The sequence below is a fragment of the Drosophila erecta genome, unplaced genomic scaffold (assembly GCF_003286155.1).
Source record: "Drosophila erecta strain 14021-0224.00,06,07 unplaced genomic scaffold, DereRS2 tig00000000-arrow-pilon, whole genome shotgun sequence".
Taxonomy (NCBI): Eukaryota; Metazoa; Arthropoda; class Insecta; order Diptera; family Drosophilidae; genus Drosophila; species Drosophila erecta.
Window position 1 is genome coordinate 20,199,202 of NW_020825194.1, and position 20,232 is coordinate 20,219,433.

General features: G+C 42.3%; 2 protein-coding genes across 2 annotated transcripts in view; both read right to left on the reverse strand.

Annotated features, from left to right (window-relative positions):
* Window positions 1-1,146: 1,146 nt before the first annotated feature.
* On the reverse strand, window positions 1,147-13,186 carry LOC26526351. Its single transcript, XM_026976021.1, is given in 3 exon segments — window positions 1,147-1,265; window positions 1,268-1,460; window positions 13,148-13,186. Coding segments are annotated over 3 exon segments (351 nt in total).
* Window positions 13,187-18,895: 5,709 nt separating this feature from the next.
* LOC6552244 (Down syndrome cell adhesion molecule-like protein Dscam2) overlaps window positions 18,896-20,232 on the reverse strand; it is a 35,783-nt gene continuing 34,446 nt past the window's right edge. Inside the window, exons 34-35 of the mRNA XM_001979720.3 lie at window positions 19,754-20,017; window positions 18,896-19,590 (exon numbers count right to left, since the gene is read on the reverse strand). Coding sequence (XP_001979756.2) covers window positions 19,539-19,590; window positions 19,754-20,017 — 316 coding nt within the window. The 3' untranslated portion in view covers window positions 18,896-19,538. The remainder of the gene's footprint in view (window positions 19,591-19,753; window positions 20,018-20,232) is intronic.

The following is a 20,232-nucleotide window of genomic DNA, read 5'->3' on the forward strand; positions in this document are numbered from 1 at the left end:
GCCACTGCAGCTGGAATTGCAATTGCAATTGCAATTGCCACCCCAATTCCAATCCCAATCCCCCTTCCTAACCAGCCACCCATGTGCAGCTGCTGCCGTGTGGAAGTGCACTTCACTTTGTCTAATTGTAAAATAAATAAATGAGATAAAAACGCAAAGTGGCAGGGGCGCGTAAAAAATGCAAGGGAAATGAAAAAGTGCGCTCAAGTTGCGTTCTTCCCAAGAACTGGATTCACTGGGAGAACAATATGCTTGATATTGTTTTAAATCTGGGCAAGAAAAAAGATTTGCAATTTATAAAAATCATCAGAAAAACAAGCGATTTATTTTAACAAAATGTTATTTTCTCTTTTTTTATTGCTTTATTTTTGTTAGTATACGGATCAAAACAGTACAAATAGAACGTGCCATTTTGAATGGAAATTATTAACTTTAATGATTTTTCAACAATAAACTAGGTGAGTCCCGAAATATGTGTTCATAGATCAATGTATCTCATAGATTTTTCTTAAAATTTGTCTCTCTAAGTATAACAAATAATAATAAATATATAAAATAATAATAAGACAAAACAATGTTTTTCGGCTTAAATATGCTGTTGCATTATTTTTAGCCCCAAGTATCTATGTTGTGTTCGAACCACTTGTTGTTTCTGGTGTATTTTTCTGCTGCTGCGTAGACTCACGAGTCCTGTAAGCGGAGTGCCGTGGGGAGGGCTGTCGAAAATAATAAATCAAAGTGACACATCGGGAATGCAAAGGCCGGGCCCAGTTCCCCAGTCTATTCCATCTTAGCCCCACCTGGCCATAAGATGAAGCGAGCGTAGCTTTCAATTTCAGCGCTCCACAACGCCAAGACTGGCGTTTGACAGACACAAGACGTTGCAGCAACAAGGAGTGCACCTTTGGAAAAAAATGCAAGAGAAATGGGAAAAGGGGAACATTATGTGGAAGGGGTGCAGACACTTTACTCTGCGGGTAGGGCTGGCATCCACATCAACCCTTTCGTCATTGTCAGACGAAGGCTGGCGAAGTTGTTCAAGTACTTTGCGGATAGAATAGCTTGCTGTCGCAATTTAGATAAATTTTAATTTTAATAAAGTGTTTGCGCTGCTCTTCTCGGCCACTAGAGCGGATACTCTCGGCATTATGAATTAATTATGGCAACAGTCATTCCCCGTCTTTGGTTGCGGAGTTTACCATTTCCGACGTCTGGCGGTTTTGACGGTTTCGGCGGTATCTCCTAGAAGAGTCCACCCACTTGGCCATGGCCTCCTCGAGTGGCTCCGTGATAACCTTAAAGCAGACTTCCCCCGGAAGTCCCGTCTTTCACGTCTCAAAGGTGGCCAGATCGCGCAGGGAAGTACCTGTGGTGGAGTCCTTTAATCCGTCCAGGATGAGCTCCTGCGGCGAGTTAATCGTGCGATCGAAGTAATATATGTGGGAGTAATATATGTTCGACTAGGGAAAACGTACATTTTGTGCTACTCAGTGGAATATTTAAAAATACAGTTACTTGTCAAGTCTCCAAAAATAATAATAAGTATACTTATATTCCAAGACAATTAAATAAGGATGAGTGTGGCCCATTCTATTTTTTATGGAATTCCTAAAATAGAAAAGGCAATATGTTAACTTTAAATAAGGTATTAAAACATCAAGCTATGCCTATAAAGTTTAAGCCAGCTTTTTTTTACACTTACCTTGTTAGGTTTATTAAAATGTTCCGAAAATGAGCTTTTAATGCGAGTTTTAATTATCTTTCCTTGTGACTCGAATCTATAATATCTCCTTGCCGATAAGTTGCTAACGCAATTCTTCTTTTTGCCAACGACGACAGCTCTTAACCCCTTGACGCCCCACACTTTCGCTTTTTTCCACACATGCCTCTGCACCCAGACGTTGCCTGTCAAATTAACGCCGCATTTTATGCGCCCCGTGGCTCTGACTTAACTTTTTTCGGCTTTCGTTTATACCGCTGCCTTCAGTGAAATTCAGTGAAATTGAAATTAAAGCAGCAGGCTATAGTGCGGCTTAACTGGCTACAAGCTTGGCGATTTACAGACTCAATAACACAACGGTGGCGAGTGCCAAAAGGTTCAAAAGGCGACCAAAACTTTCACATTTCTTTCTCCACTTCCCTCGGCGAACAATTTGAATGAAGCGCGCAAATTGAATAAAAGGCCATTGCCACAGTTCAAGCTGAAAAACTGCTGGCTGTGATAAAATCATCAGTTTCCATCCTGGATCCTGGCTCCTGGCTCGCCATCTTCATTTTTTTGTTCACTGCTGAAGTTTTTTACGGTTCAGTCTAGGTGGAATGAGCCGGATTGGGTATGCTGGTAATAAATTTTTATTGCCCGAACGAAATCAATGAAACGAGCCAAGGAGGAAGAATTGAGCTAGAGATGAAATCGCCAGGGCTTTTGTGCTTCTTAATTAAATAATTTTTTGCCTCGTATGGATTTGAAAATATGTATTCTTTGAAAGAGCTTTTGCAAATTTAGAAATCCGACAGCCGCCTCAGAATATTCATTTTATGTACAAATTTTTAATTGAAGAGGCACCCTCTTGTGAGCTTAGGCTTTTTAATTAAAATATATTAAAATTTTCCTGTTTAGCACCATTTGTTTATGTTTACTGCGTAACATATAAAATGCTATGGTTTCGTGTCGCTTTTACATTTTTGATACAAACTCAAAAGTCAAAACAGGCGAACAAAACAGCCACATTTCAATTGCCAAATTAAGAGTTGAAATGCTAAAAGCATTCAGGCTGGCATATTTTTATCAATTTGTCGATGCATTAGTGAGACATTCGTGAAGCTTAGAAAATCGCTTTGCTGTTGATTACCGACAATTATCCAATCAGCCACGTCTGAGTTTGATTTGCATAACCCGATCTCACCGAAGCATTCATATCGATATGCAGGCAGTATTAAATGCAATTTATGCAAATTTCTACCATCATTTGGTCTAAGCTAAAAATGGTCACTGCATGAAAGGGGCTCGGCCACAGTGGGAATTACATTAAATCAAAATTGAATGCATTCGGAAAACTCGAAAAGGATGGGCGAGTGTCTATGTGAATTGAATTTAATTTTATGCATTTGCTGTATCAACGCATAAATTATGATAAAAGGCATAAAATATGCACGCTGGGGTTCGAGTGAGCCAGAACGGAAGTCCGAGTAAATTATGCTGATGGCGGAGAGCGGAAATGCGAGGAATAGAATTGAATAAAAGCTATCTGTGGGATAGCCTTCGCTCATTCCCAATTTATGCTATCTAGCGCCATGTCAAAGATCCGCTCGACACAGATGCTCACTGAACTAGCCAGCGCAAATATTTATGGCCATCCCAAAGGCAGTAATGGCACGAACACTTTACGTAAATGTTTGCCAGCCACCTGTTCGCAGTTGTCAGCGCCCCTAAAATGCAGCAAAAAGGTGAAAAAGTGAAAAACAGAGCAGTTGCAGATTGTAGCAAAAAGCAGCTAATCCGACTGAGCGCCAATTTGGGGCACATGTAGACAGTTTGTCCAGTTGCCAGTGGCCAGTTGCCAGCATTCCGCTCCCCGTTTACCTTTGAAACTCATTTGGCGCAAAGCTGACAAGTCCTGGAAGGATTGGATAGTCGGGCGCTCGTCGTTCAATTAGCAGACGGTCGCAGGACATTCCCATGGCCGTCTGTCTTTTATTAATATGTCCCGGGCCTTTTGCCCTCCGCACAAATAGAAGAGGAAGTAGCCAAGCATGGCGACTATTAGATACCGTGTCGCTTCTAATAGCGAGCTCCAAACAAAGCATAGAAATTGATATATATATATTCATGTTTTACTGTATAAGAACTACAGCTCTCTTCAGATTATTATGTAGATTTTCCAACTATTTAATAAGGCACGAACCTCTTTTGCATACAATTTATTTCAACCTTTTTACCGACAAATGCCGAGCACAAAAAGAAGAACGTTGCAAGAAACCAAGGAGTGAGAGAAACGACAAGCGAAATGCAAACTAATTGAAAACACTTCAAAGGACATCAATATCAAAAGCATAGACGTGGACAGAGGGCAGAATAGAGATAGTCAACCCGTCCTTCAGTCATCCGGCAAATGTCAGCCGAACAAAGCGAAAAATTGTCTCCAGCCCGCAGAATGTACAAAAAAATGGACAGGACATCCTCAGGACGAACAGCAAGACTCGCCTCGACCAGACACAATCAAATCAGAGCTATGCCAAAATTAAAAATATTTCCACACAGAAGATCAGTCATTCATGCAACTTTCGGACCGCCTTTCTTCGACCCAAATTTGTAATGTAATATATAAACAGCGGGGGTCATGAAAATATTACTTTCTCTTGTAAAATGAAAATTCATTCGCTTAGTTATTTTGCGGTAAAGAAAATGACTTGTGAAACTCGTTAGCAACATTTCAACAAATCATGTGAAATAATTCCTATTCCCAATCATACGACTGCGACCACAGCTGTATGAACGAAGTTCGGCAGTTGTGCAAACGAACCTGTGTAGTTTTCATTTCAGGTGGTGGCCAGGCACGACCCCTGGCAACAATAAGTGGATAAAATCCTTTTCATTTTCCCTCAGTGTGTCCGGCTTTGCTACAAAATCAATTTACAACGGAAGCTTACTTACATAACCCCCCGAGACACATAATCCTGTTTATACGAGTGTGCCTATGTGTCTAGATGGTAACCGCCCACCCAATCGCCCAATGGCCGATGCATATTGGGGATGTCTCGGTTTGGTCCTGTGTGTCCTTTGGAATTTCACAAAATATCACAGGTAACTGTCTCTGGACAATGTCAGCACATCCTTTCGTTCAACTTTGCCGCTGCTGTGGTCGGAACTTTTGCATATCGGTCACATTGTCCTCGAGGCGGCACGTGTCCTGCCCTCCCTGCGAATCGTATTTTCCCGGAGTCCTCTAACATCCTTCCATTCTCGCCCATCCCTGCTTGTGTGTATGCGTAAGGGCTTCGATTGCAGTTCATAATACGGCTGTGCCTGCAAGCATTTATTTGCCTTAGTTAGATTTTGTTTGTTGTGAAAATTTCATAAATATTTACGTGCTGTCAGCTGCAGTTTCACTTATTGTTTATGGCCCCTTTAATACCTAACTGAATAAAAATCCCATTCGTGTGTGACGTGTGCAAGTGTGCGTTGAAAGGAGATTTTCCTCTGCATTAGGGCACTTAATTACGACTCCCTGCTGGGGCAACAGAGCGTATACGCAATATATACAATCATTTCGTCGTGTGACTTCCGTGATATCTGGGCCAAAAGGATTAATGAATATCGACAGATGTCCGAAGGGAATTATTTTCATTTCGATTAAAGCTGCTTAAAAGCGTCTTTACTCGTATTTTATATTTCGAAATGCCATTTGTTTAACTTTGCGCATTTACTTAAGCTGCAAATGAAAATGCAAGCCTTGCATTTCCCATGGTGATTATGAATTTTCTTTAGACAGATATTTTTATTCAGCCTTGTGAAAAATTACGATTTATGTAAGGCCTCCTGTGAAGTCCTTGGCAATTATAATCCTTATGCTGTAGTCATAATCTTCAGCAAAACCCTGATCAAAGAGTTGCGACCTTATTTTCTTTTTTAAAAGTACAGCTTTTCATTACTGAAACCCTAATTACTAATCCAATAAATGGAAAATATATGTTTAATGCCAGTTTTCAGATGCCAACTTAGACTAAAAGCTCACGAATTTTGGCTTAGATACATACGCTGGCGTATTAAAAATTTGGCGACTTAGAGTAGGCTTCTGGGTTAGAAAATTCGAACCTATCAAGAGCCAAAACGACTGCCCAACTTTTATGGCTTAACGAAACTTAAGTGCTGGCCAAAAGGGGGAAAATCAAATTTTTAAATCAAATGAGAGCCAGCAAAATGCATTCCAAATGCAAATAGCACATCGAGCAACTTTGATTTGAGTTTCAATGCAGACCAAGGCGCATAAGTTCCCGCCCGTTGAATATGCCGAATGATTATGTCTGTCTGCCTGAACTGAAGTAGATTAAAGTCACCCAAAAGCCACTCGAAGCCAACTGGAGGGCTTGGGCGAGCTGAGTGAGTGAATAAAGTCGGATGGGCACTAGAAAAGTTTTTAAAGTTTGTGCGCAACAATGAGATCCTTGTGCTGCAGCTGCTTTGCTCCTTTTCCTGCTGCTGCACCTTTTATCCTGATTTTGCAGTCAAAGTTGCTTGGCAACATTACGCCAATTCAATTGATTTGCTCTTCGAGCGCAGTGCGTTTTTAAGCGCAGTGCAAATAATGCAATGCGCTCTGAAAAGTTGAATGGTTACAGAGTAATCCAGGCCTTAATTAAACTGATTGAATCTCGCTTTTGCCGTTGCCGGGTGCAGTTTTCTATTTTTTCATTAGACTAACAGCTGTGTTTTCCAGCGAAATGAATCCAGGCTAAGTATTTTAAAAATAATGTATAAATACACTAAATGCCAGGTTGAGAATACAAAGTGCTTTCTAATGAAAACACAAATCCTATTGATTTATCTCGAAAAGTACTGTAAGATAACAACAAAGTTATCTGCCGTCCTAAATCGCCTTTTTTCTCTTTTTCTGGGACAAGTGTAATTCCTCCTTGAAAACGCCTCCAAAAAACTCCCAGTTGAGTTAGGCAATCGGGGTGGAGGTCAATAATTTATTAGCCTCTGTTTTTCGCAACGCATTTTTTATTGGCATTTTCAGTTTGCGTAACAAGTTTGGCTAATTTATTACACCCAACGACTCGTAAATTGTGCGGAGAAGTCACTAGACTCTCCATCCATTATTTCCGCTGCCAAAATCCATGATATTCCCGGCTTGTGTCCGGCAGACATTCGCTGAGCAATGAGCCTGTTAATGCTGGAATTTGTGCTCGAGAAACAACTCACGAATTTCATTTATTTTCGAGGAGAGCGTTTTCAACAAGCCGACTGCATAATCCCGCTTAATTAGCTTCAATTGTCGCTGTCATAAAGCGCATCCTCCCGGGACACTTAAGTGCCCAATTTGCAAATAAGCCAGTCTGTTTCGCAGGTGTCCTGGTCCTTCTCGCCTCCTTGGCGTAACCTTAAGATCATTGGCAAATTAATTAGCTGTCAATTTGCTGGAAAGTTTACTTCGGTTCCTTCGCTTGGCCCAAGTTTAATTGCGTTTTTGTGCTTGAAGTGTTGGGACCTGGGCGCCTCATTATGACCAACTTTGAGGAGTTTTATTTGCACTGACAGCGAGAGCGGCATGCGAATTCCCCCATCGAACAGACGCCACATGAATCAAACCATTAAACTTACAAGACCCGAAAACACACGCAACCCACGACATTTGCTAACGAGAAACCAGGAAAACCTTGGGTGCCAGCGGACCATTTGGGTTTATTGAAGCGTTATGAAATCTTGAAAGGCGGAAAATGTTATTTGTCTTCCAGGATGAGCTACCTCGACTATAGGCGACATGCTTCTTGCGTGAAGGTGTCGGGTTTTACAAATCGGTACGATATGGGAATAGGCATCTGTTTTCATGCGGGCTACAAGGATATACAGCACTGGGAGTGGAGAAGTAACCCAGGGACTTGAACATCAATAAATCCAAATGGAAGCTGAAATGTTCCCACACAATTTGTACTTCTATTTTTAAAATACCCCCTAGGGCCTCGAAGCAAAGTTTTGCCCAAATAGTATCTGTATCAACGCAATTATTACAAAGAAAGAAAAATGTGTATTGAAAATGCATAAGGTATTAAGACAAAGGTAATATTCAAAGGAAAGTTCCACTTTAAAAGTTATATATGGTTCGTTTAAATAAATAGTTTCCCTGGAAAAACTACCTTTAATCAGCGTAAATGTTTGCTTATTAAGGACTCAATCGAATCCTTTCAGAGCACAAACTTCTACCAGCAGTTGCTCTACTTGCATTTGAACGATGTTTTTCAATTAAACTTTGGCCCAGAACGTGTCACATATTCGCCTGGAAACTGAACCGATTTAAGTGCTGTGGCCCACATAAATATGCACATACTAATGCTCGTTTTTGTTTGGTATATAAACGTATTTACGACACGTGCTAACTTTGATTGTCTTTGCAGCAAACACTCGTACTCCTGTATAGATTCTGTCAATGCAGAGTGGCAAGTATCTCACGTTTTGTTCGTACACGATAAATCAGACGTCCTTGCAGCCGGACTCTCCTGCCGTTTTCTTCTAGGAAACTTAAGTAACGCAATCAGCGTGAGTGCTTTTTCCAATTTTCCCCGGGTGCCTTTGGGTGCCTTTGGGTGCCACTTGGTCCTTGGCAGGTCCCGTCGTCCTCGCTTTGCAGTATTGCATTTAAATAAAATACAAATCCAATTCATTGACCAGCTCTAAAAGCAAATTGAGTTATTTAATTTGCTTGGCAATTACACGAGCTGACTTCTCCGAACAATGGGCTGCAATTTGTTGCGTTTCACAGCGCTTTTATTCCATTGTAACAATAATTCATATCCGCCATTGTTGCAGCTAATGCGATTTCGTTCATTAGGAGGCAATGAAGCGAAAAAATTGATGTCTTTTGTAGGCATTTTTAAAGAGTACTCAAGTAGTAACATGATGATTGCCGTTGTTAGTTTACATTTTAAATATTCACAAAAAGCACTTTATAGACCAGAATGGCCTTTATTCCCCAAATCCGCTATAAATAGACGAAAGTTAGATGGGCCAAAGGCCCCGCTGCACAATTGGCGTTGCATAAATAATGGCAACGAGTTTCGCCGACTCCCAGCCACTTCCACTGCCACTGCCACACCCACATCCACATCCACATCCACTTCCGCCGCTCCAGCGACAGCTTCCGCTGCAGAAACGCAAGTGTGCATTTCCGTTTGTTGCTTATTGCTAAAAGCATATCACTCCTCGATTGACAATAAGAAATGAAATTTGCTGACAGCACACTGGCACACAAGCTCCGGCACAAAGCTCCATTTGCAATGCCATCAAAAATGTATGAATTTGTTGATTTGACGGAAGCAAATATTTGGCAAGCGGATGTGTGTCGTGCTGGATCGTCCTGCTCCTTTTGGCCAGGAGCATCTGGAAAACGTATTTCATTTAGCCCGGCAAGACGCAAAGCAATCGACTGCCAGCCCTTTGGCTCCTATTGATCGTCGGCCAAATGCCCATTTATCCAACCTCGCATGCAATTAGTTTGCGCTGCCAGCAAAATGCATTGGCTTCACTAAGTCCTATATGCACACGGGCATGTGTAAATCTATTTTTCGTAAATATATATAAGCGTTATCGCCGCCGGCGGTCGTGGCCAAAAATATTTGAACGCATATGCATAGTTGGATGATTTTGCCATCCTCAACGAAATGCAATTTGCGGCGCAGCGCGTGCCCAATCTTTAATGTGGCATATTCCAATCGAACATTCAACCCATATGCTCGCTGAGAGCTGACAAAACGAGGACTCTAAATAAAATACGAAAAGGATCGAAACGAGCTGAAGAGACGTTACATTGAGGGACTCGTCCTTGCAGTTTCATGCGATGGTGACCCCGATGCATTCGTCTAATGAGGCTAATGTAGCGTCGTGTTTGTGCGTTCCTCGGAAACTGGATGCTCTAGGGGATATGTGTATAAAGACTTTGATCTGGAAAAGTCCCTTTTCGATCTCTCAAAAAATGTTTGAAACTGGAGAGATACTACTAGAAACCCCATTTGATTACTTAAATAAATATTGATTATTGAAATTGATTATTTCAATAAATATTGTATATGTTATTGTAATTTATTTTATTACCTAAAATGTTATCCGACAGACGGTATCCGATAGTCGTGTTGCCTTCCAGCGGCTGGTTTGTGTGTGTTGTTTTGTGTGTCTGCGACTCGCACGCACACACTCTAAAAACGGCTGCTCAACTAAGCATATCGACGTCAATAAATCATCCAATAATGCGCTGATGCTGATGCTGATGCAGTGCATGGCGCAAATGGCGCTGGAAACTCTGCTGTCTGCGGGATAGAAAAATGGGTAACATGGAGTTGGGAGTTGGGAGTTGGGAGTCGAGGTTGCATGCGAGGTGGGGCAAGGGCACCCAGATGCCGATCCCGATGCCGAATGCTGCGACTATGTCTTTGGCCATTTCCGTAGTAGTTACATACGAGATGCTCCTGCCCGCGTTGAGTGCTTTTTAACTTCATGGTACAACTGATGCTGATGCGGATGCGGATGCTGGGGCTGATGGTGATGCTGATGCTGATGCGGATGCTGATGCTAAGGCTGAAGCGACTGGCTGGCTGTGCTGCACTTATGTTTGCAGATTGTCAGCAGAAAATGCGAGAGCGCAGAGCATTCCACAGATTGAATTTTATTCGGTTGTGGTTATTGCAGCCATTACGACTGCTCCATACGCACAGAGAAAAACTGCAACGTTTTGCAGAGAATCCCAGGAAATAAGAATTAAAATCAGTATGTAATTCGATCGCTTGAGATCATTAAAAAATATTGTTGAGATGCGGTATTTGACCGCAACAAACATAGCGATAAAAGTTATCACATTAATATTAATTTGTGGAACAAAGGTATGATACTTAAACTTTTGGCTGCAGTCCTTTTAATATTTTGTAGGTACGTGCCAAGTATGTGAAATTCTTCGTGATTTTTGCAGAATCTCGGATAAGTTGTTGCCAATTTTGTTTACCTACCCACAGCTTTCTTATTTTGGTGTTGATTCTTACTTAGAGTGTACGCGTGCTCCATGCTTGCGGAACTCGCTGGTGGGTCGAGTTCTTGCATCAATTTACTGGATGGAGCTTATGTGCTGCCACTGCAAAGTGCCTGCCATTTGTTCGGATGAATTTCGCTGGCGTCAATTTTGTTTAGCCAGCAGCCACAACCCAGCTACTCAGCCACTCAGGCCCCACCCAACCCTATCACCCCTTCACCAGCCCAACCAAACAACCGCCCACCCTGCGCCAAAGTTCATTAAGTTTCATTTGTTTTTTTCTGTGCAAACGCCCAGCTACTTAACAACTTGTCTTTTACAACGACCCACATTGATGGCTGCGAAGGGGGTGGTGGCTGGGTGGTTGGATGGCTAGGTGGTTGGCTGGTTGGGTGGTTGGCTGGTTGGGTGGTTGGGTGGTGCGGTGAGCTGCTGCGGCAGCTAATCATTTTATCGTTAACGCCCCGCTGCATCGACTTGGCCCCATTGGGTTAGTCGCGTGAAAAATAGTTGCGTTATGGCAGGCTGACTGACAATCTTCACAGATTTGCTGGCGCCATTAATGCGATTTTAATGCTGCGATTTGATTGAGGCCAATTGACAGTTTGCCAGCGCGCTCCTTGCATCCTGCTTCCTGGCGGGAAATCTAATGGAATAAATAAGTGGCAATCGTAAGCTGTCTTAAAGCAGTTTGCTCGTGTAAGCACACCTCGAAAATGGATTATTAGCCTAAAGTTATTAGCTTAATCTTTAGTTAGGAGCATGCGGACCACGCCTTTCCTTTGCTTACTTTTCTTAAGAAGTACTAGCAAGTATAACATTTTTGCATTTCAGCCTGTGGACATGGTTCATTGCTGAGAACGCAATAAATTTGTAAATTCATTTGCCTATGCCTGCGCTAATGCACTTGAAGCATTGACCGACTGCTGCATCCCCAATTAAGGACTTGCACCCAATATTTTCCAGTTGCATGCGCATTCTGCACAGCTTTGCACCTTTGGCCGTGCACTTGCTGACCGCACCATCTCGACCAGGTGGGTCGAACGTTTAATTAGACTAATTAAAGCCCGGCAGGGGAAGCTGCATTAATAAGCTGCACTCTGCAGCTGAACCGGCCAACCGCATTGACCTGCAAATCTCCGCTCGACGGAGCCAGGACGGTTATGCAAATCAAGACAACGTCTCTGGATTTGAATGACAGCGTGTGGCAGTGACTGTGGCCAGTGCCGTTCGGTTGCAGCCAGAAATTGTCAATTTGAGATGCGGAATTCAGGGAGAGCTTTGGCAATTAACGGAATAATTGTCCTCCGGCTTTTGCATCCCACTTAAGCGTTTTTGTACAGCCCGACTTGGCATGCGAATAATGCTTGAGTAATTGCATGCATATTTCATGCATATTATTAGCATGTAATGAAATGAGGACTCTTCAGAACGCTGGGGATAATCGGAGCCTGCAGCAGAGGCAGCCCCTTGAAGCACATTTTACACAAAGGCCTTCTGCATTTAGCTTTTTTCGCTTTTAAAAACATTGCGACTCGTTCTCAATTTCTAAGAATTTGCATTTCTGCCTTTGACAACACTTTTTTCACTTTTGCCTCCGTTGTGTTTCTTTGGCAGTCGCTATCTATTGACATGGGACTTCGTCCCTCCGTCCGTCTGTCCGTCTGTCCGACCATCCCCAGGTCCACTCGTCCGGCGGAGTAAGTAGCCGGAGTACTGGGCCGGCTGTGAATTTCCGTTTCCGGTGGCCTGCGACACGCTTTGCAACAGCACTCAAGCGCAAAAAGTGCCTTTCAACTTATTTTCCTGTTTCCACTGCGCCATCTTCATTCGATGGACTTCTTGGGGGATCTCCTCTTCTCCCTCGCAATGAGTGAGTGTCCCTTTGTTTCGCATTTTTTCTGATTAGATTTTTATTCCCATGAATTTTCATTTCCGTTCGTGAATTTTTTATACGGACATACGTCCATCGCTTTATCTGCTGTTGGTAAATTCGTTCACGGCAAAAAAACAGCGGTTATCTTGTTGATTTTTGCACTATATAATTGCAGGAAAGCATTATCATCCATACAACATTAGGAACAACGTAAAGGAATTTTAGTATTCAAATTTTAGTTTCATATCTTTAGGTAAAAGAACGGAAGAGAAGTTTTTCTGAGTGCTTTAGATTCCCGTTGATAAACACAAGTCAGGCCAAGCAAATAAATAAGAAACGTTCGTTGGAAAGTGTATCTGGCGGATATCCTATTAATCGATAACTGTATCTGATACTGCGTGTGTATCTGTATCTTTAGCCGCATTCAGTCTCTCCGCTTGCCTTATTCCCCGGCGTCCGACTTAATGCATATTTCAAATTACCGGCACTTGTTGACCTGATTACAAAGCCGTTCCCTCCGGCACCACTTACCTCTTACACTTTGCTGCTGCTGCTGCTGCTGCTGCAACCGTCTCATAATTTAGTGCCCCTTTAATTAAACAGGTTAAATTCTTTGCGATAATGATTTTGTGGGCAATATTATAATAACATTGATTGCAAAAGCGCCGCAGGATAAGGTCGATGTGGAAGGGCGGCGCTGGCGTTTACAAAACAGTCCACCCATTGTGCAGCTTGTTTATCGAACCGAAATTAATTAGGGATTTTAAAGGGCAAGGTAAAAGCATAGTTCGCCAGACCGTTCATGAAATGTAAGTTAATGGAGTGGATCCGAGGATGAAGGGCCCAGCATGGGACTCCTGACAAGAGTTTTTATTTTTGGAATCTATCTTTAAACGTTTGCTAATTTAGGTAAAGCAACACAAGCTGTTAGTCTTCCCCTTTCTTCCATTTTCTAATAAGCTTGGAGTACTGTGAACAATTCTTAGGGATAACTAAACCCAAGCCTTTCATGAATGGTATTTGAGCTGCTGTCATAAATGTTTTCAAGTTGAATTAGTCGCTGCACAGTCAATTGGCTTTACTCTCAGCTGAATCGATTTCCATGCGCCCCAGGCAATCGAGACGACTCCCAGATGCGGCATCATCGATGACAACTGCACACAAGAGGAACCCACATGGAAGCGAACACTGGGAAGCGATCAACGTTCGAATGGGCAAAAACAATGGACTCAGTAGAGGGGTGGAAAGTGCAGGACATAAAGGAAAAGTTCAGGGACGTAAAAAATCTGGAACAAATTACCAATTCCAAGTTTGGGAGCGACAAGAGTGTTCCAGTGAAAAGGATACGCATGTGAGCACTGGTAGTATGCGAAAGTGATTCAAAAGTATTTATTTATATATTTTTGTGTTAAAACTTTCCAATTGTGCCTGCTTAAATATAGTTCATTATGATTCGGTTAGCTCAGAAAACGATTTAAGCCAGCATCTGATGCTATCAACCTCATTACCAATATGTACGCACCAACTTTGAAGCGCTCCAAAACAGTTTCACTACGAACACCCCTGGGTCGCATCCCATTTTTTCTGTGCCATTTGCAACAGTTTAATTCCATTGAATGCTTAAACGAGGACCAAGCAGTGCGACAAAGGCTTTTGTGTTAAATAGTTGAACGGTGCCAGGAATTATAATGAATCCAACACCGCACATGTTGCTCGTTGCGGGTGGATAAACCTGTGATAATTCAAATAATCAGGGAGCGGCAGCATCCGGCATTCGCATTCGCCTCGCCCTCGCATTCGTATCCGCACTCGTATCCGCATCCGCATCCGCATCCCGACAGCCAGTCAGCCAGTCAGCCAGTGAGGCAATGCAAAAGCACTTTATTTAAGTGAGTCCCACATGAATTGCACTTGGCTGTGCGTCCCTCTAACCGCCGTCTGTATGTTTGTCTGGCCGTCTGGCTCCCCTGACTGTTTGTATTTGTAACACTTCTTTGCATTTTTTATGCCCTGCCTTTGTAGGGGATGCACACAGGCAGCCAACTCTTTGGCTCGTCGTGCTCCATCTCCATCTCCACCAGCAGCGCCACTGCCATCCCATATCCCCAGAATCCACCGTCAAGTGCCTTTGGCAGCAGCTGTGTGGCATTCCTGTGGCGGCGGTTGTGGCGGTCTCTGCGGCGGGCGCTTCTGATTCTGAATCCGGTTCTGATTCCCATTTCGCACCACATCCCGATCCCACGGTCCACGCTGCTCATTACGTTGGGTTAGCTTGGCCTTACATCGGACTCAACTGCTGGCCAGCGCGAACTGAAATTCTTTCAACAATGGTTGAGCAACAATATGAGCTGCAACTCAAGTTGTTACAGCTTCAGGTGACCAAAAGTATCGCAAACAATGCCATTCAAATCGCGCTACTTTTAGCTAGCATTACTCAGCTACTATAGTGTTACTAGTGCTATTTAAATGTATATTAAATGCATGCCCGCTCAGATTTCTATTTTCAAATAGGTTTTTGCACCAAACATGCTAGACTCATTATGCAATTACAATGGAATGCGTTTGAATGCATTGCTCTGACTGAATGCCATTTCGACGGCTGGGGGGGCACATCAAATATGTTCGAAGCTCGAATAATATTTATGGTTGGCAGTAAGTGCTGTCGTTTGGCTATGTATTTTGCAATTTCTTTCGGGCATAAATCAACAGGACGTCGTCGGCCAGCCACATGCTACGAAATGCCCTGTCATTTCGTATTAAAACAGTTGCAGCAATTTATGACAAGACGTGCACTGGGCTTACCTTTAGTAATTTGCGAATTTTAATTAAAGGCACTGGTCAACAGCAGGCTGCATTTCAATCTACGCACTCGATGGGGAGCGGGGATTAAAGGAGCAATGGTAGGGGTCACACAGTTGGGCGTCATGTGCAAATGCATCAAAGGACATTTGCATTTGCCCGGCATTTGTAGATAATGCCCTGCGTCAGGAGGACAGCCGAGCTGGACTATCTCGGGCATACACAGAACAAAAAACACACTTACTTTGTGCGCATTTAAAAAATTATTAAAACTTTATTTTAAACTTTCTAACGCTGCTTTTCAATTTAAATTACTTCGATTGCAGAAAATCCTGTTCGAAAAACACTCCCGTGTTTTCTGAGTGCCGAAGACCGAAGGCCGGGCTATCGAGGTCATTATTAAATGCAAGTGCATCAGGAGTTCGGTTGCCTAGCATCCTGCTTTTGTGTGTCCAGCCTGGGTCCTACACTGAACGAAAACGGAACATAATTTGTTCGATTGTTGTAGTTATGCAGAACTATTAATGGCAGATGTACAATTTTTCAAAAGGCCGATACAATGTTTGAAGTTAATTTGCTGTTGATTGGTAATAGAACGTTTCTCCAAGTGCATGTGTATCCGGCGAGTGTGCTGCAGTGTGGGTGCTTCCTGTGTGCATTACAACTACATGGGAGCAAGTGGGCCGCTTGTACTACTAACCTCTTGCAATTTTCGGTTTTGAATTTGCTTAAATTGCATTATTGTCCTTGTTGTTGCTGCTGCTGGTGTATCTGCTCTGTGTGCTTTTGTTGTTGCTGCGGTGTTGTGGGTTGATGATGGGGGCGCCCCCACAATCTGATTGCCTTCCATTGTGTTTGCTGCTCAAATTTATCCCCCTGCAATTTTGTGCTTATTTGTTGTAGACTTGCCAGGCTTGCAGCTTTAACTAATTGAAATCGATTTTGGCCAAGTCCTTAGCCAGCGACGCATAAGGACACGGCCAGAAGGTTTCCGAGTTCGCTCGACGGGAATCGAGAATCATGTCAGCGTTAAGCCTAAATACGACAAACGCAAAGTGACTGTCAGGATTGCGGTTGCCAAATCGATTTTTGGGGATTTTCGCATTCGGTTGCAAATGAAGCAAGAGCGTAATAAAACTTGCATGTGCCTTAAGTGCACTTCAACTTTCAACTAGCAGAGTAGAAGGCCACTCTACACGTAGAGCAAAATCGGGCTTAATGTCATGAAAGCAATGCCTTTAATAGAGAGCATTAGAATATGGGAAAAGTGCCCAATTCAAGTTTTCCCAACTAGGGACACTGAATATTTGACATCACTGTCTATTTCTACTGCTTGTACAATATAGGAGTTTCAAACAATATTTCAGATTTTTATATATTTTAAAATTTAAATAGAAATGCGCGTATATAATATAACTTCTACTGCTTGTACAATATAGGAGTTTCTAACAATGTTTAAGTTGTTTATGTTTAAAATTTAAATAGAAATGCGCGTGTATCTTATATCATTTGATGCTATAACTAAAATTTAAATATGTCAAACCTCCAGTTTCCAGAACAAATTCCAATGTTCCTGGTTGCAATTGGAGTGTACCTTGCAGAGCCGTGTGTTTTCATGCGTAATTAGATGGCAATCGAACCACAGAGCGTAGGGCCTTGCCATAATTAATAGCAACAGAGCAGAAAAGCAGGCTGCACAATGGCACAACATGCACTCCAGTTCTGCTTTGATTACGAAAGTTCTTGTAAGGATGGGGAGCTCCGAAAACTTTGCCTATCCAAATGCACACGCCTCCGAAATGTCTGGACTCCACAAACAGTTCGATACGTGAACTGTAAGCTTTGGTATTGGCTGTATGCTAATTAGCCGAAGTTTTGCGCTTGGCTTAGATTTAACAATCCAGGCATCGAGTTAAGTAGTTTGATTTCGTTGGGGAACAAATACCACTGGCACGAATCGCACCGCTCCCATTTAAACTGAGTTTCCGATAACTTCAACAGTGGGCACATGCTCAACCTTATTGATATTTAAGCTTATTTATAAAACTAGTCTTTTTGTATTGTTTCCTAAACTTTAATGTTTAAATGCTCAGATTTCTCGGATTTTTTTCTATTGCCTTAGAAGGCTGTTATATTTCAGATAAGCTATTACCCACCTAAGCTCACAGCCTTCCTTAATTTAATTTGAAGGGCGTGCGCCTGAAAGTCTCGTTTTCATTGTTAAGTGGCCATCGATGCGTATACGCAACATCCGATGCACGCATTGATCTTTTACCTCTGTATCTTTCGTATTCCCATGTCATTCCACACACACATCTTGGATGTTACCTTACTGACATGACTTCAGAAAAGTTTGAAAACATTTGTGAAAATTGACAAAGTTTCAAGTCGGCAACAAACAGCTGGTAAACAGTGCAGCAGCATGCCATGCATGTTTAATATCGCTCTGAGTGAGTTTGTGCACCATAAGAATTCTTGTCGATTATAGGGCTTAAAAATATTAATATATGTGTGCTCATAACTTTAAAAAATCGAAATCCCATTTTGTACTTACTTTATTCCTTACTTTATTCATTTACAGCACTGTTTTCCCATGGTTTTCCTTTGTTTATGATCGAATGCGACCACAACTTCAGTGAATATCCCTTAACTCAAGTGTTTTTCCCAGTGTATCTGTGAGCGCGGTGTGTCTGTGTGTCTGTGTGCCTGTGTGTCAAAGGCATCTTGTGGTTGAGTTTACCTAGTGAAATTGAAGCCACATTGCGGCGGCCAGCGCCAACTCCAACTTCCACTGATTGCCTAAATGACGTGCGTTCTCCCTTGCCATCCGTGTATATTGCATCTCCCAGTGGGGAAGAGAATGGAATGGATTGGAATGGCGGAGTTTGTCTGGATGGCGACCACTGGCTTGTGGTTAGACTGCACTGTATTTGATTGATTTGGTTTGCTCTCATTTGCTTGCATAAATATTTGCACAGCTCTGAACCAGGGAGAGGAAATAGAATACTGACCAGATAAGTGGAACATTTTTGCCCAACAGCCGGCTGGCATTGGGCAAATTTGGTTTTTAATGAAATTACCACAGTTTGATTTTGTTTATTTTTACACTTCTTTTATTTAATTAATTTGCGTATTGGTTTTCGTTCTCCGTCGCACTTCAACTCCGCATGTATATTAATTTAGGTGTATTTCGTATGTATATATTTTACCTATGGTAGCAATACAATTTAATTGTTGATTATCTACTTTTAATTAAATTCCATAATTATTACTTTTCCAATAAATGCAGTAATAGAGTTTTGTCAATCGTACAAATGAATGAAAAGGTCTCTCGAAAAAACCAAACGACATCGATTAAATATCCGGCATTTATGAGTGCTCCGAAAGTGTAAATCAAGTTATGCAGTTCATTAACCTGACATGTTTTTTGCATCAACGCGTACTTCAGAACAATTTAATTTATCACAACAAATTGAATTAAATATATGCCTGTGTATATATGTATATTGGTACTTTTACTAGCTAGCAGATACAGTTCAACTCGTCTCGCAACGATTATCAGTTTTAATATCAATAGAAATCGCTGGCCACGTCAGTTGGGCGCATCAGTAATCAATAGTCAGTTAGATCTCTATAGATATAGTCTCTAGATATAGTCTTTAATTTGCTCGATCGAGTGTGCGAGAACTTTGGGTGCCATCTTACGAACTAAATTATACTATTTATACACCACGTTTATGCGCTCGAGCTTTTTGCATGAAATTTAATTGTATTACTTATGGGTTCTCAATTGTAGACACGATTTTGTGTGCCTATGAATTAGTTGTGACATTTCCAATTTGGCAGCATATCATTAATACTACGTAAATATATATAAAACCTGCTGGTATTTAAAGAACAATAAAGTGGGTCAAGCCTACTGGTTAAAATGCTTCATTTTCTGTAATCATCATCACTTTATTAGCTATTTACAGTTTCATATTCGCAGCGTGCCAGCCTCATAAACGTGGTAATAGTTACACTTATTGAACAACGCTTAAGATCTTAGCTAAATGCATTTAAATGCCACATTTCGTATGTCATCGTGTGTGTATTTTTCTGAGTGGCACTGCCAAGTACAGTGAGAACTATTATACGTGTATCGTGTATTCTTGGCGCTCCTGCTCCTTCTTCTCGTGATACCTAGAGGTTCGCAGTACTGGTTAGTATGGGCTCAAGTTCAAGGTCAAGAACAAGTTCAAGTTCAAGTTCAAGTTCGGGGTAGGTAGACGCTACAGGCATGCAACACAAGCTACGGTCAAGCACTTTGGGCGGCATTGTAAGTTCAAAGCGTCATATACGTTACCTTGCCAACAGTGAGGTCAACTCCTCGCGGTCCATCTTGGCCAGCTGAGCGTCCCCGGTGCTCTCCATCACGCGCTGCACCTCCAGATCCAGTGCCCGCTGCTCCCGCTCGCAATCGCTGTGGTCGCCCGGCTCCCGGCCATCGTGGAATCCTGCAGGCGGGCGGAAGCCACCGGAAAGGTCGGTCCCCGCCCCCGACCCCGCCATTGCGGCTATGGAGGCAGCCAAAGAGGCGGCGGTCTCCGCATCGACCTCACTGTCTAAACTACAGATGGTCGAAGAATGTGGCTTAAGTCTGGGATCGAGTGAGCTTCTTGTAAGCTATTCTAATCTTCAGCAGGCAAGACATTTACTTGAAGCCAATCATGGCGGCTAAGTATAAATGAGCCTAGTCTTAGTTTGAGGAATTTTGATGCCCAGGTAAATATCTTGCCTTACTTAACAACTACACATATCGATTGCTTTCTTTTCGCTAATTTA